Source organism: Branchiostoma belcheri, unplaced genomic scaffold (genome assembly GCF_001625305.1).
Source record: "Branchiostoma belcheri isolate BF01 breed outbred unplaced genomic scaffold, Haploidv18h27 scaffold12, whole genome shotgun sequence".
NCBI classification, from domain to species: domain Eukaryota; kingdom Metazoa; phylum Chordata; class Leptocardii; order Amphioxiformes; family Branchiostomatidae; genus Branchiostoma; species Branchiostoma belcheri.
The window spans coordinates 1,463,195-1,480,734 of record NW_017802602.1 but is presented as its reverse complement, the minus strand read 5'-3'; the positions used below and the strand labels follow the sequence as shown (position 1 = coordinate 1,480,734).

The 17,540-nt window shown below is 43.5% G+C and overlaps 1 protein-coding gene and 1 pseudogene across 1 annotated transcript in view; both read left to right on the top strand.

Moving 5' to 3' along the window:
- Positions 1-12,904, top strand: part of LOC109462738 — a 13,062-nt pseudogene extending 158 nt beyond the window's left edge.
- Positions 12,905-15,610: 2,706 nt separating this feature from the next.
- LOC109462636 (dynein beta chain, ciliary-like) overlaps positions 15,611-17,540 on the top strand; it is a 73,562-nt gene continuing 71,632 nt past the window's right edge. The window contains 3 exon segments of the mRNA XM_019759199.1: positions 15,611-15,646; positions 16,075-16,094; positions 16,765-17,086. Of these exon segments, the coding sequence (XP_019614758.1) occupies positions 15,611-15,646; positions 16,075-16,094; positions 16,765-17,086 (378 nt within the window).

The following is a 17,540-nucleotide window of genomic DNA, read 5'->3' as shown; positions in this document are numbered from 1 at the left end:
GAGCCGCACCGGACTCTGGCCGCATGGACTGACGGATGCGGCGACGTGATCGGTCAGTACTAAGGGTTTCTTAGTCTCCACCAGACTCCTTTTTTTTTGGCAGGCTGAATAAATAGTAGAAATCGGCCTATTTTTCTACTATTTATTCAGCCTGCAAAGGAGTCTGGTGGAGACTAGGCTTTCCTACTTCAAAGTTTTTATTACCTTCCTCAACATGGCTATATTTTCGGTAGCGTTTGTGTGTGCGTGCGTGCGTGTGTTTGTTTGTTTGTTTGTTAGTGTGTGTGTGTGTCTCTCTCTCTCCTTCCCCCTCTCTCTCTCTCCCTCTCTCTCTCTCTCTCTCTCTCTCACCCTTGCGTGCAAAGGTGTGGTACAAGAAAGACGACAAAAGACAGTATCAAATTGGCCAAGTAGTATTCATTGGCTAGAGAGGGTCCAACACACCGCCCAAGGCCTAATCCCCAAGCAAATCCGCTTAGAGACCTGCTTGGGGATTAACTGTTCTGTGGGCTGTCTGTGTTTAGCAGTGCGGAGTCAGTGTTGCATACTTAAGAGGATGGAGTATCTGGGGTCATCGACCGAGCGAACAATCGGCGGCTAAGGTGAAGGCCTGTCCCTAATCCAATAGCCTTCCCTTCATAGCCTAAAGCGTTAGCCTGGAGTCCAGCCTTCTCAGCTTTGGTCCGCTCCCCGGGGTAGTGGATCTTTGGGAGGGACCTTAAGAAGGCTGGACTCCAGGCTAAGACACTAGCTTTTCTGAATAAAGTTGTTGAATTGTGTCTGTGGCAGAAATTTAGTCTCTACCAGGCTTCGGGAGGCGGCTGGAAAGTGTAGAAATCGGTCAAATAGTAAGATAACATGCCGGGAGAGTTGGTCCGCTAGAGAGTACATTTTGCCATACCCTCAGCATTTAAACCTCTATTTGACCGACTTCTACTCTTTGCAGCCGCCTCCCGAAGTTTGGTAGAGGCTAGCAGAAATTATCATCATTTGTCATACCTACTCAATTCAGACACTATCTGTATGTCTACAACGTTGTATTCGCAATGAAGATTTCATTAGATTTTAAAGATTTCAGAGAGATACATATTCACAGACTCCTCACGCTCCTATCTTTGGCCTTGAACCTCAGAAACACAGTTCTATAGGACGTTGACACGAGCCTTTGAAACGCCGAACTAAAGGGACTAGAAACTTCTTCAGAGTTCGATGAACCTGTCTTGGAGGCCTGTTTTTTGTGAGAGCTGAGACCTGAGAACAACAGAGCTGTTCTGACTATTGTGCTCAATTGCTATTGAGGCTGAACACGCATTTTCACGGTCGTGGTGTATTTTCGGGCGCTTTGTTACCTTCCTTAGTTTGCCTGTAGTCCACATGCACCTTTCTGTATTTCTGGTAAGTAATTAAGGATTGGACCTCCCACAAAGGCAAGCACATCCCTTAACACACAATTGCATACACGTGCCTTGCATATTTTATGTATACTTCTTTATGCACTATGTGCGATTGATCTAGTAGTAGAATCTGGATGGAAACTTTTTTTGTTTCCTTGGTTCAATGTCCTGATTATACAATGTATTTACAACATGATCGAACAGTTCAAGGCAGCCTTCTTTGGCAATTCCCTCTCCTACAACGCCAAATTTCATTCCGTTGTGTCCTTACCATCTAAATACCGTTCTATAATCATTTTACTAAGCCCAAACCTGGTTAAGTGCATGAAGCGCTTTTAGTTCCGACTGACTGATTACATTTCTGTGAAACAGACACGGACGTAACCGAGTTATGACTTGATTGGTTGTGCAACAAGTTTGCGATACCAAATTTGTGGTGACATTGTGATCTTAGGTGGGCGTATGTAATATCTATCGTTGAAGGTCACGTGATTGCACCAGAGGGTCAGTCACACTGACGAAGGACGTGAAAACTATGGAAGAATTCGTCCAGTTGAAAAATCTTAAAGCTCGAAGCAAATTTAGCTTTACCTTGATGCCACTTACAAATAGCCTCTACCAGGCTTCGGGGGGGCGGCCATTTCTACTCTTTACAGCCGCCTCCCGAAGTCTGGTAGAGGCTAACTTCTGTATCTGTACCTGTATCTGTATAGCCGGTATAACCGCCTTTCGGCGTAACACACCAGCTTCGCAGGCACGCGGCGCGGCGGCAGCTGGCTGACCAACTTACCACTGCTAAAATGTCAATTTCCATGGTTTCATGGTTTGTTTTTGTTCAGTTTCTTCTTCCTCCTATTCTTCTTCTTCTCGAAGCAGTGACCTGAACCAATGTTGTGACTGTTGCCATGGTAACTAGTGTTGGGTTACATCATGTTTCATTTTTATAGCAGGAGGGATTTAGACTCCTGTCTGTCCATATATATGAATGTGTTTGAGTAAGAATTAACATAGCAGACCATATGCGAAGGTAGACATTTTGCATTTGCTTTGCAAATGTTACCTTTCTAGTTCTTTTTTTCTTTTTTCAGGTGTGCGGTTCGGGACGAGTGACGTGGTGGTGCTGAACAGTCTGGAGGCGATGCGGGAGGCCCTGGTTGCCCCGGGAGACGCCTTCTCATCAAGACCCCGGATGTTCATGATGGACATCTTCTCGGACGGCGGGAAAGGTAAATAGACAGATAACATGCCTGGGGAGTTGGTCCGCTAGAGAGTACAGTTTCAGGAGCGGCATACTGTTATGTACTACGAATCTAGCGGACCAACTCCCCTGGCATGCTATCTCTCTATTTGGCCAATTTTTTACTCTTTCCAGCCGCCTCCCGAAGCCTGGTAGAGGCTAGATGAGATGTACAGTCTGGTAAAAATCTCGCAATGAAATGCGAGATGTCGGCTGGCCGGCGTTTTAAAACTTTGCCAGACTTGCGGGACACATTTGATTCTTCTTCTTTCATTTTGAGGCAGCCGCCTTCCACTAGCAGACGATTCCGCTGCCTTTTTATGGCTAATACGAGATGGGGTTCGCCAGGCCTTCATCCAGGAAAGTCGTGTTAAGTGCCTTTCCCAGGTGCACAAGATTGGTGAGATAGGTGGGGTTCGAACCCGGGACCTCTTGGTTCTGAGCCGAACGCTCTGCCGCTACGCCAGCACCGTTACGCCACACGACCCCACATGCGAAACCCTTAACGGCAGAACATCTCTTTTAAGGTAGCATTCGCGTATTTGAGGATGACATCCTGCTGCTTCGGTTTTAAATGTTGTTTCGGAAAAGGCAAAATTCTTATGCAATGTTAGCCAAGCATCCAACGAAAACCGTGAAAAAATTAGAATTTCACGCATAGGCTTCCGCGATTGCAAGGGGGTTAAGTTTTCCCATTCGTGTTGCGTAATACAAGTTTGCGCTATAATACTTGGCGGTCATTGCCACAACTGGGTTCAACGACTCGACTAAAAGCATGCATGTCTGTTGTCTGTTCTTGGATCAATTTTATACGGATATTTTGGGAACAATGTTCTGTTACGCAACTTTCTATAGCTCCACTGTCCGCCTCACCATGGCACCAGCTTTGTACCAAACTCTATGCCACGCGGGAATCTTACATAATACAGCTTTTGTTGCCTTTCCTTTACCTTTCATACGTTTGTTGAAAGCAGATGTACAGAAAAAAAATCTCCTAACGACTGAAGTTAGTAGCGGGCATTCGCTCCTCATTACCTCCTGGTAGGTGCGGTTGTACCGCCCTCAAGTGAAATTGCCAGGTAGTAGGTGGTCCTTATGCAGAGCTAGTATAGATTTTTAGCCTCTAACAGGCTTTAGGAGGCGGCCGCAAAGAGTAGAAATTTACCAAATAGAAAGATAACATATGCCAGGGGAGTTGGTCCGCTATAGAGTACGGCTTGCCGCACCCGAACTGTACTGTCTAGCGGACCAACTCTCGCGGCATGCTATCTCTCTCTATCGTCCCCTGAAGCCTGGTAGAGGCTAGGACACAGCCGAAGACGGATGGATACCAGGCTAATGCAACCTTTATGCCCACAAAGGCAACAGAGCCGGTCACTAGTACAGGTTTGACTGTATATATCAATGCCCAGATGGTTCTTATGCAGAGATGGTCACTTGTACAGGTTTGGCTGTGCTTAGTCTAGAGCTCCCAGCCAGACTTGTCCGTCGGCACGAAGAGAAAGCAATGTAACCGGCCGGACATCCCAGGACCCAAAGGCGCGGAAATACGAGATTAACACCTTGTCTGGCGTTGTAGCAACATCCGGTCTTCCCGTCCACCTGTCGTGTAGCTGTAGTCACGTAGCTCACGTACGCCAACCATAGTCTTGTTTCGCATCGTAGGCTGCTTCTAGGTGGTACCCAAAATAAAGAGACGCCTCGTGTAGTTTGTTTTGGGGGTATTTCAAACGTTTCAAGTACCTGTATAGCCGGTATAATCGTCCTAGCCTCCTGTGCAGGCTCCGGGGCGGGTGGGAATTTTGATACAGCATTTTGAAGAGTTTTTAACGCGTCATTTTAACAGCCGGCCATCCTACAACCAGCCGCCGAGAGAAGGTTTCTTTCCGCCCGCGCGTAACACACCAGCTTCGCAGGCACGCGGCGCGGCGGCAGCTAGCAGCAAGTATGACATGATGAGGAAAATTTGGTAAGAAATGGCAGATTGTGGCGTCGGGTGGTGTAGTGGTTAGAGCAATCGACTATGAACCGGGGAGACCCGGGTTCGATTCCGAGTCGTACCCGGTACATGTCTGAACATGCGCCCCGACGTTGTGCCCTTGGGAAAGGCACTTTACACGACTTTCCTCACTCCACCCAGGTGTGAATGGGTACCTGACTTTGGTTGGGGAAAGCCGTATTGAGGTCACCTTGTGGCGCCGAATGGCAGCCGCACAGACCCTTGCGACAGTTCCACAAAAAATAATTGTGGAACAAATATGTGTATCATTTGTATTATTTGATTGTTGTAATTGTTGTGATTTGTATTGATTATGTGATACCCTGCTTCAATTCAGCCGTATAAAGGCTGCGACTGCATGGGTACTGTTTGGACAATAAAAACCATTAATTTAAGATACCAGACAGGTTTCCTCCTTCAGAATATGTTTGTGTTGCCGGCCTTGGATGCCTGAGTTAAGTAGTCAGTAGGCCACAGCAGTACACTGGTGAAGGCCACTGCTGAGGTGAAGGGCAGGAGCGCTGACTTCACGCCGCCCTTGATCCAGATTCTGGTACAAAAACGGGCTGATTCAACACAGCTTGTTGTGAACCCACTAGATCCGTTCTGCAGGTTACTTTTCTCTCAAGGGTACTTAGAGTCGCCGTGCGCAAGCAGATCTCAGCCCAGTTTTGGAGCTACAAGACGGTATCAAAGATATAAATTAAACCAGTTATGGAAGAGCTTTTTCTCGGTCCTTTTGAAATTGAGACTTTGCTAAGTTAATTAAAAGTTATCTATTTGGCCTTCTTCAGCCTCTTAATCACTATGATTTCAGAATCAGTAAATATCTAATTGAGATCTTCAAACCCGCGCGCTGTGTTCAGAACTGATCTGTTTCTGAATGCTGAATCTAAACGAATATGCCCTTTCTCTGCGTCGACGTCCTTGTGACTTCATCAATTGTCATGCCTTGAGTCAAAATGTTTACCTCGATCAATTTTAAACATTTGAAGTAGCTGATGCCTGATATTTAGCCCTAGTGCCATCCGCTTTCTAACGGGGCTTCTTGCACTCGCTACCCCGAGAAAAAAACGTTTTGTAGCGAATGCAAGGATCCCTGTTAAAACAACGGATGGCACCTAGCAGGCTACCTGATATTCTAACCGTTAACAATTTTATCCCCGTTTCTACAAGTCCTTTACGATTTCAGGAGTGCTTAACAAGCAGAGCAGCCAAGGATGCACATTGTGTGGAGACAATACAGACCGCCCTGACCTAAATACTTCTGTCGTCTCCAGTCACGTTAGTTTGCGCAAGGACAGGTTAAGTTAGGACAACGCCCGGTCAAATACTGGTAGAAGGAAGGAGGGGAATGCATATCAATCAATGGTTTATGCTTATAAACCTGCATTTCTCCTCTGGTCTCTCAGTCACTGACGAAAGCTAGTGGATACTAGCTGAAACGTCTGACCGTTTCCAAAATCATATCCAGTTGCTTGAGTAACTGCGTTTTGGCGTATCGTATTACATGTACCTGGATGTCTAACCTTCATCGACGTTAGGAGGAGAATACGTTTATGAATCCGTAAGGTATAACGCACGAAGAAAAAAGGCTGGAAAGTCAAAGATGCTCAGTGTAAATCGTTCAGTAAGTCGTTGCCTTGCTGACACATTTGGCAGCTCCAATGTTTGAAGTTTTTCCGGACAGAGAAAGACCTTTGTTGACATGCACGAACCAGGTGACCTTGCTGAAGGTGACCTTGTTTAGGTTGACCTTAGCAGAACATGTAAACACATAAATCTGGTCTCCTGACAGGACGGTGTGACGTCTGCCCGGCATACTGACTTGGAGTCTACCGCGTACTTCAAGCAGATTTTTCGACACTTTGAGGTGCGCATTTTCCAAGATTTTTTTCGCATCACTTAGGAGATGATATATATGCCGCAGATCAACACCTGCTTGAATACGCTCACATCATGCAGACGTAAACGATACCAAACTGGAACTTCTTCAGCGGTATAAAAGACCGCAAAGATGCTCATGATCAGACTTCTGCTTCGTTCTCCCGACACACCAAATATCTTATTGATTCCATCCATAACTTCTTGGGTTAAGCCGTTCACAGAAAAACCCGCAAATTCACAAACGGCACCCAAAACATAATAAACCTTGATAGGCTAAGATAAAATCTAAAAGACCGACTGGATGTTTATAGTCTAAAACGCTGATGACTTCAGAAGGTGCCAGGTAAAAGTCCTGCCGTCTTTTCAAGGTTAACATTTTGCAGAGTCGGGCGGCTCTAATGCCTGTAACCTTGACGTTGTCCGTCCTGCCCTTGAACTAGAGTTACGTTAATCTGACAGACATGAAGTCTGCCACATGTGGCCTTTCCCCTTCCGGTAGAATGTTTCTTATTGCAACACTTGATACTAGTCTGGAAGGTTCTGAAACAGATCATCTTCAAAAAGCTTAAAAAGTGGGCAGAAATTGGAACGAGGGGTTAGCAAGCCAGTGTAGTCCAAACTCCTCTGGCAAAATATTCACTGTAAGGCCGGCCGATTTCTAGCACTTTGTCATCAACTAAAGACGTTTCGTGGACGCTAGTAAGACCGAGCTAGCCTCTACCAGGTTTCAGTGGTCGCTGGTAAGAGTTGAAGTTGGCCAAATAGACACTGACAGCCAGGGAACTTGGGACTTGGTCTGCTAAAGGAGTACAGTTTGCCGCTCCGAGGCCTTTAGAGGCGACTGGTAAGACTTGAAATTGGCAAAATAGATAACATGCCAGTGGAGTTGGTACGCTAAAGTACTCGGTACACTTTAATTCCAGCCGCCTCTGAAGCCCGATAGAGGCAAGCCAGCCCTCGTGGCCGTGGCCTTGGCATTGCTCCTATCCTTGAACTACAGTTACGTAAAATGTAACATCTTCGCCCCAGTCTGTCTGCCACATGTGACCTTTTAACACACAGACATACTCTGATGTAATGTAACGGTTACCACTGTCATGCTTCGGAAGCGGCTGGAAAGAGATATTGTCCAAATAGACAAGATCGAGCGGCCAAGCAGCTGTTTCGGCCTTGAACATGACGTTGTTCTTTACCTTGAACTTGACTTACATAACCTCACCGGCATCTACTTGTCTGTCTGCCACATGTTGGGTTTTAACCACCGGTCATCTTCACAAGGGCAATTGTTAACAGCGACACCCAGCTTCGGTATAGATTCAGAACTGACATAACTGATGAAGATGACAGACGGCCTTCGCTCTTATGAAACAAGTGGTCGTGAATTTAACAAAAAGAAGAAGAAGAAAGAAACAAATTTGATATTTTTGAAGTTTTAAGAATGCGGTTCGGAAAGGTCGGTGAAAATTAGACATCCCGGTAATGAGATACACAAGCAAACTGTTTAGTACTCAAGCAACTGGACTGGTTTTGAAAACTATCATATAAGTTCATCTGTGTTGGTACCTACACTTTAAAGTTTATAGTATACCAGATACCTTTGACCCAGTGTTGACGTCACATGTCAAAGAAGCCACGTGACAAACCTCACTGGGTCAGTCTACTGAGGAAGACCAGAGTCACTGGTCGAAAGCTCTAGGTGAGAGAACTTCTTTGTGTTGGGTCTAAAGTTTTAACTTTGAACAGGTTTTGAAAACTGTCATTTGTATTCTTGCGTTTCGGAAAGATTTTTGAACTTTTCCCCCTGCAGGTCTGGTGTTCAGAAAGTTCGGGAAGAGCCTGTTGGAGCAGCGGAAGTTCGCGATGGTGGCTTTCCGGGACATCCTGTCCAGACCCAGCACGGAGAGCATGATGGTCCGGGAGGCCCAAACTCTCGCCGCAACTCTCGCGCGGACGGCCGGTCAACCCGCGAGAGTCCACGAGAACATCGGGCTCTCCCTGCTGAACGTCATGTGTTCGCTGTGCTTCGGAAGGAGGTGTGAGATTTGATTTGATTTTGATTTATTAGACTGTATAAACAGATATATACAGCCAGGACTGACCAACTAGCCGGAGTCTATATTATAAAGGGCTAGCTGATGCTCTCAAAACAAGAAAATAAAACAATTAGGAACAGGTAACAGTTAACAGTGTCGGTTACAGTAACTTACGCCATGGAGGTATTTTTCTACCTCCATGGTTACACCTTTGAGATCTTTCTCATCATCTCATTTACACTTAACTAATCATTTAAGCATTTGGCCCGGTATAGTGTATTGTCGGTCATTCTCTGATACTTAGTTTACCTTCGCAGAAGAAAAACACACGTTTTTGCTCTGTTTCTTCTTCTTCCTCGTCTTGTTCTCCAAACAAATAAGGTCAATGACCTAGACCAGACGTCTGTCACTTTGGTACATGGTAACTGGTGCTGTAGCACCCTGCGGTATTGGGTTGCATTATGTAGCAAGTGGCAGAACAGTATTGGAGGGGTTGGTTACCATATATTAATGATTGTGTTTGAGTAAGATTTAACCGAGCAGTAGTTTCTTAGGCTAAGCTAAAGGTAAACATTGTGAAGGTAAACATTGTGCATGTGCTTCACTAACTTCTCCATACTTCGCCATTTGAAATTCGGTCTCTGTAAACGCTACATGTGTATGATCCCTAGGTTCGAGACAAGCGACCCAAAGTTCTGCGGGTTTGTCCAGTCGCTGGACATGTTCGCCAAAAACGCGGCGAGTTGCCAGCTCTACAACATCTGCCCGGCGCTCGCTCGGATTCCTAAACTGAACGGACCGGCGGTTAGGGTCAAAACTGGCATCAGAGAGGTTAGTTACCTGCATGAAATCGTTTGTGTGTGTGTGTGTGTGTGCATGTGTGTGTGTGTGCACATGTGTATGTGTGAATGTGTCTGTGTGTGTGTGTGTGAGTTAGGGCTGCGTACCTAAACGCAACATCAGGTACAGGTACAGGTACCGGTACAGAGGTTTAGGTACAGGTCCGGACCTGTACCTGTACCTGAACAATTTGACAAATTAACACGTGTTCTTCACTTTTTCAATCATGACACAGAAACAATAATAAAGTGTTGACAACTTGTCAGTATCTTTATCACAACCCTGGATCAGCCACACTCTCGCGATGTCTCGTGAGACTGAGGATCTCAAATCAATCGACGGTGTTTACGTCTTTTCCAGTGCTAATTTTTCGTCTTTGTGGTAGGATTTACCTATCTTTAGTCATATACATGGTGTAAACTAGCTATTTCGGTATATACTCGTTACTTCATGATGCGGTATTTTGGACCTGTACCGAAACGATTTTTACGGTATTGGACCGGTACAGTGTACCGGTCCGCAGCCCTAGTGTGAGTGTCTGTGTGTGTGTGTGTGTGTGTGTGTGTGTGTGTGTGTGTGTGTGTGTGTTTGTTAACGTTAACGTTAATACAGTACAATAAAATTAAACCTAATATTATACGCTATCGCCAAAGTTTGCAAAACATCAAAAGAGCAAGTTACAAATAAATCGCTGCAGGTGAAGGAATTTGTGCGGACGGAAACTGAAGGTCACAAGGTCAAGTTCGACAAGGACAACATCCGGGACATCATCGACGCCTTCCTGTTGGAGATGGAGTCGCGCAGGCGCAGTGGCCGGGACTTGGGCAGCTTCACCGAAAGAGAGATGGAACAGGTAGGACAAAATTATTTGATCAGTTTAGCGATCAATCAATTTATCATATTGGTTAATTAATAAATTCATTGATCAATAGTTTTTGTTTCTTACTGTCGGGGCTGGTCTTTTTTCACAGCCTTCACGAACAAATTCAAGGCACGGGGAATTCAGAAAAGAATAGCCTTGTGTATAGTTTTAAAGTTTGCTCTTAAGATATGCTGCTGACTTACAGCAAACACTAGCCAACCATGTCCAAATCTACAGACCAAGCCCTGAATGTTTTAAACATTTTAAAACATTCGGCTGTCGCAGCCGAACACCAGCCGACCCAGCCAACTTCGCTCCGACCTACTCCTTACCAGCGTTGGGGACGCCGAATGGACATATCACATCATTACGTCACAGTTTGTTTACCGCAATGACTGCCGGTCAATCGACGTTTATATTGTACAGGGGTGCGTAGCGCAGTGCGTGTTTGTGTAGCGTTAGCCTTAGCATAAGGCCTACATACAGTACTACTTTCGTCTAATGTCACGATTAAATCACCCATTACGGCATGTAATGCTTTGTCAACAAAACTAGACGCAGCAAAAATCAAACATACCTGACTTTGAAAACTTTCAAATGATCTTTATTCTTTAACTGGCCGTTCTAGAATGTTCTTTAGAACAGGTAAACAAACTGTGACGTAATAATGTGATAGGTCCATTGGTGAATAGGTGACAGATGCTGAAAATATCTTTCCTCCCATTAGGTGATATTTGACCTGTTCTTCACGGGCGCGGAGACGAGTTCTACCTGCCTGCGGTGGGCGGTGTTCCTGATGGCGGTATTCCCGCACGTGCAGGCCCGCATCCACCGCGAGCTGGACGCGGTGCTCGGTCCGCACGGGGAGGTCTCCCTGGACAAGCGCGCCCAGCTGCCATACCTGGACGCCACCATCAGCGAGGTAGTTAGCTCGAAACACTTTAGAAAGTCAGATATTTCAGCATGCCTTAAAATATCTGCAAAGGTTCCGTTTTTTTTACACAACTGACGTAAGGAATCCTTCACACATGCTTTAAAGCACGCTTAATACTGGTTTCACAATTCTAAGCCGGGGCCCGGCAGGGCTGTTTGAATGAACGAAAAATACACATTCTTATCAGGAATATGCACAAATGATGCTTATGATTATATTTAAAACTTATTTTTTTGTGGGTTTTGTTGTCTCTTATATCATATTTTTCGTTCTCGCAAGTTTGGCTATCTCATAGTTGTACCAGCTACACTATATAACAAAATGATGTCCATCTTCTATTCTATGTCATTATTCATTCATCCATCCATCCATCCATCCATCCATCCATCCATCCATCCACTCATCGCTTCATTTCTTCCTTCCGCCCCAGGTGTTGCGGTTCCGCCCGGCGGCCCCCTTTATGTACAGGTGCGCCACCAAGGACTCCAGACTACGGGGCTACTTCATACCTGAGAACACACAGGTAAAAGAGGAGCAAGAATGTCAATCGATCGAGGGATTTCAAGTTTTTAAAAAGTTTTGCTTGAAAATATGGAAAAACTTCGTTGCCCTGCGAATTTTTGACCGTCCTCTTCGGTCTTCGTCAAATATCCTGACCCACTCACGTAACTTCGTGGGTGGGGCAAAGATCCCTGGCCTGTGCGTACGCGTGTTGCGCTGCACGAGACTCTCCTTTAAATTCCGTCTTTAATTCCTGCTTATTAAAGTAAATTAGAGTAGATTCCTTCGGCCATGTAGGACCATCTTTTGCAGATTCCAGTTTAGGCCGCTCTTTCCTTTCAATGAACTGGCATCTCAGGCTTCTGGGGATGGTCTAGAGCTCTGTAGTCATACATCAGTTGCTTCTGTTTCATGTGTGGGTGTGTCTTGTCTTTCCTTAAAAGTGTTTTTAACACTTAAAAGTCTTTAACACTCGGCTCACGGTTCTCCCACGCATGTCCAGATCTTGGTGAACCTGTGGTCCGTCCACATGGACCCGAAGCACTGGCAGAATCCGGAACAGTTCAATCCGGAACGGTTCCTGAATCCGGAGGGGACGACGAAACTTCCGGAGGCCTTCAAGGCGTTCGGACTCGGTAAGACAGCAAAGGCCGAATATAACCACGCGCCTTGCATTGGAAGAGTGACTGTAATTTTTGAAGATAGAAATGACAAAATGTGATGTTTAGATTTTCTGCAATGGATACGATTCTATAGATTTACTGAATATGCATTTAAGCGTGGGCAGCATTAAAAGAAAGTTTATTGAAAGTTCCTGTCCGTAGGCAAATTAATTGCAAGTACGTGTAACATGAAAATAAAGGATGGACAATGGATAACAATATAGTATGTAACTACTCTAACTACTAAACACTAAATTCTAACTTATTGGGTTCGACTTCTTTTTCCGAGACAGTGGAAGACGAATGATCCCACTTTCTATAGTGTGTGTGTATTTTTTAAGTAAACATTTCAAGTTTTTTTTTTCAACCCTAGGTCGACGGCTGTGCTTTGGGGAGCAGATGGCCCGAATGGAGATTTTCCTGTTCTTCGCCATCCTCATGCGGCACTTCACCTTCAGGCTGCCAGAGGGCGCCCCTGTACCGAACACTATGGGTGTCTTTGCTCTGACGCTGTCGCCGCCTCCACACGAGCTCTGCATTATCAAGAGAAACTGAGAGAGCGAAACTTGAATGTGGTTGAGTCTGTTTTGAATTCGTGATGTTTCTTCTCAAATGTACTTTAACCCACTATATTCCAACAGCTTAGCTTTCGGAATGAATTAGTTTAGCTTGAGGAATGAATGATCACTCTAATTATGACGCTGAATATTCCTTCATAGGTCCCAAGCAAATGTTGTGTGAGGTGATACCGTAACGTTTTCGTGCTAGCCACCTGGTATCTTCCGTCGATCCTTTCGCAAATGGCTAGTGAGATATACAACTGTATATACTATAATCTTGTTTAAGTAGTATATTATCTCTTATTACTAGTATTTTATTTATACAAATCTATCACGATCGATATTATACTATATGGCAAAGTATAACTACATCATATCACAATTATGATTACAACGGGACCTTTGACCCATTACTGACGTCACGTTTCCGTATAAGGTCACGTACAAGAGTTAATTAATTACTAGTTCTAGTTTGATATTGGGACAGACTGAGAATTTGGTCGAAAACTAGGTAAGTCATCACATTTTTTGTGTGTACCGGATGAAAACAATATAAACCATATTGTATTCGCATTTTTCTGTATCATGGATAACCATGAAGAAATACTGATATTCTTGAATGTGTGCCATGATAAGAAATGTTACGGGCGAGGTATGGAAACACTAAGTAGTCAAGTCGGTCTATTATTGATTTTATTGTACAATATAAGCTTCCGCCATACATACATAATATAATATTTGTTAACTTATAGTCCAAACTATATTCTTTGAAACGTGTGTACAACATTATTCTTTTACGATATCATATCCTAGATATATCATATGTAACGTTATCTCTAGATTCATACTTGAATAAACGAGAGTTTCAAAGATACAAGTGTCGTAGCGAAAAAAAAAAAGATTTTTGATGTAATTTCATGATATCTTGAGTGTGAATCATGGTCCATAGTGTTTTGTGACATACCAGGTTTGGAGTAAGTAGTGTTATTTGCTGAGTAACTTTCTGAACATAAAAAAAAAGAATGATTGACTCTGTCGTCTAACGTTACTGTCAAAATAGAAGACTTAAAAAATGGTACATGTATATGCAATAATTATGTCAAAACTGCTACCAATCCATTATCATGCCACAGGTGTTGCACTGACCTAAAAGCTAGACATCACAGACATGTCGTCATCTTTTTGTTTACACAACACCCCGTTGCCTAGCAACGGGCTGTCAGGTGAGACGACTTTGCGGGGGGTCGGGAGGGAAGATGGCACCCCTCACGTGGGACACCACGGGTCACGGCAGTGGGCCAAAGAGCAATGAACCTGTCAAAGCTAAGCGAAGAGGTTATAAAAGGCCGCTCAACTTTGAGTTGTGGAGGACACCATTTAAAAGAATATGATTTTACCTACGAATTCGTCCAAAAAAAAAAAAGAAAAAAGAAATCGCACATCATCGGAATATTGAGAGATGCTCCTGTCCGAGGGGATACCGGGGGTCTAGATGATAAATTAAACTTGAACAAAACGACACCAATAATAATAATACAATACGCCAAAAAGCAGTTACTCGCAAGCAACTGGGTATGATATTGGAAACGGTCATACACCAATATAACGTTAATATAAAATAAAATAAAAGGCATCACATTATAATTGAGTCGTAAAATTGAAATAAAATCAGAACTGCAGTGACATATTTTCTATTATTTGCAAAGTTCTTGCAGTTCAAACGTTTAAGCTATAACTATTAGTAAGATGACTCAGCAGAGATACGATATACGGTCAACTTATTTCTTTCAGACGCCTAGTTCCTTGCAGACTGGTCAATTTCTATTTCAGCCAATGAGGTATTTCGTAACTTGTCTGTGTGAAACGCCAACGACCTGTGGAGCAGTTTTAAGGGGGGTCAAAAAGAGACCGTCTTCTTTTTCAAAGAAGTCGTATCCGTTACCTTACGATTGGGGCAGTCAATTGTTACGGCTGTTCACAGATGTTTCAAGAAAGAAAAGTTTGAAGTCACAACTATAATTGTATGGCATTGCGAGCTGCTACAGCTAACGTAACTCTTCATATCAGCTGGTCATTTCAACAATATGATGATTACGAATAAATGTTGCAAAAGTAAGGTTGGAAATTCTATCTTATTTCAACAACATCATTTATACAAATGCCCTAGCCATACTCGGACAAGTGGCTAGGTTCTGCTCTGAGAATTTTCTGGTATTTCTTACTACTTGTTGTTACGTTATATAGTCAATGATGCTTGACATTAATTAGCTGATGCCCGAATTTCTGAGACCTAGCTTGTTTTATCTTCCTATTAAAACTGTGACAAATGCCATTGCACGAGCCCTCTCTTTTCTCTCTCTGCCTACTGACCTCCTGAGCTCAGCTTACAACCTCCCTTTGTTATCCAATCAACCACTTCGTGTCACAGCAAACCAGCGCAGCAGGAAAGGTTTTGTCTCGTCCCTGAATCTGAGCCAAACTGAGGAAACCAAATCCCGTCGTCTGAAACGCTATCGCCCCGCGAAATAGCCATTAAAATCTTACTAATCGGGTCAAAAGTGCGCAAATGTCATTATTCGATGCCCTACAATGCCATTCCACGATTTATCTTGGAATAAATGACGCAAATAATGCAATAATACGCCTTTGTTTGAACGTTGTCTGCGGTATTGTGTTTGAGAATTCTTTTGTATACGACGCCATGGCAACGGACGAGTCCATACTTCCGGGGGTCCAGGTATTCCCGAATCAAATGTAAAACAAACCCAGATCTGCCGCTTTTGATTAAAAATATAAAATATGCAGTAATATACTAAGTATTCTACATTGTAATTCTTGAACAGTTGAATAGTTTCTGTCGTATTTTACTAAAATAAAAACATCTAATCTTTCCTCTCCCCGTTCGCTAGTGCCAGAGTCCAGAAGCCGGTCTCGCCATCTTGGGTTTCCCGTGTCAGGGGGAGTCGTGTAGTGGGCAGATCAGATTTGCCTGGACTGGGTCCAAACCATCAACTTTCCGGGCTGGGCAAGCCTTGGGGATTCATTCTACACCACCACCGATGATTTTGGATATTTAATGTTCGCCCACAGTAACAAGACGACAACGTTTCCATCTTGAAAAGACTTTTTTGGACGTTACCGAGATAGATCTGAGTTCGAACCAAGATGGAAGTGAACGATCCAAGGTAAGGTTTCTTACCGCCGGAGTTTAGCAGTTTTACCGGTCAGAAAATTATGTCAGTATGCCAACAATGTTTTATACGTGTGCTATTAGTAGTGGTACGTTATTTTACACAGAACGGAAGTTTTGACAAGTTTATTTGTATAAAAAAAGGCGGGGTATGACGATGGAATGTTTTGCTGTCAGTCGGAAAAGAGATAATACTAGTGACATCTGCTTTTAATTAAAACTTGTCAACCTACCCGCTTTACTTTAATTTATGGCAGTATTTGAAAAACTCCATGTCCTAAACGTGTTTTATTGTCTCAGTTTGTTTCTTGTTGGATTTTTCTTTATAAAGATGTCTCAGTTGAAGAGTTGGGAACTTAAAAATTTAATTAATTAACAAGTGACCTTCAGAAAGAGGCCGCCATGTTTTTGAAATGAACACGACCAGAATGGTAGAATTAGCATGCACCAATAAACCACGTCTATTATATATCAGAAGCTTGACATTATTGTTTTCAGTCAATTGTCAAGACTCTCTGTCAGATTAAGAGTACTAAAATGCTAAAACACATTTCATTGATATTAGAACTGAAATTAATAAACCACAATAAAATAACGAATATGTTCAGGAAGACATAATATCACATTGTTCAGAGTAATATTTGTGTTGATATTTTAATTTCCAGGTTTGATTTTCTCCAAGACTACACACTGAAGACCCTGAAGCTGAAACTTGATAAGTGGTCCAAATTCATCAGTGCAGAAGAGAACAGAATACTGCTGCAAGAATTCTTAGACAAGGCTGAGAACATAAACTTGGTGATCTCTGCTAACTCTGCCGGCGCTTTGGCCGCTGCGGACGAGTTTCCCACCTCCTTGAAGAACAAGGCAGTTTACTTTGTGAAGAAAGAAAAAGGAACAGTCACTAAGGACGCAATCAAGACATTTCTAAGTTATGGAGACTTGTCTTACGCACCACTGGACCAGCTCTCAGCACTAGTGGACGACGTGAGAAAATTTTCCTTGCTATAAGTGATAGAGCTCCACTCTCTGTGAACCCTTTACCTTTCCCACCCACATCACTTAGGCCTAGAAAAAAATGTTGTGTTTCCTGTATCAGTCCTGAAAATATTAGAAAATTAGGGTCGGTAGGTAGGGATTATCTTTTTTTGTTTAGACTATGTACAGTGATATGTATATAGGGGTCCAACTTGTGCAATACAGTTTAACAAAGTAAAAATTGCATGAGGACACTTTAATTCATTTTTAATGTCAATGTCAGAAATCCAGTTGTACAACATTTTATCACTCAGGTGTCAGATCAATGAGCTAGAAAAGGTTGATCAGCTCGAAAAATTATTTATGTCCCTTGCAGGGTCCACCCCCCAAAAAAAGTCTAGGGTTGACAGGTTTTTCTAGGGTCCGATGGGAAACAGGAAACACATTTTTTTCCTAGGCCTAT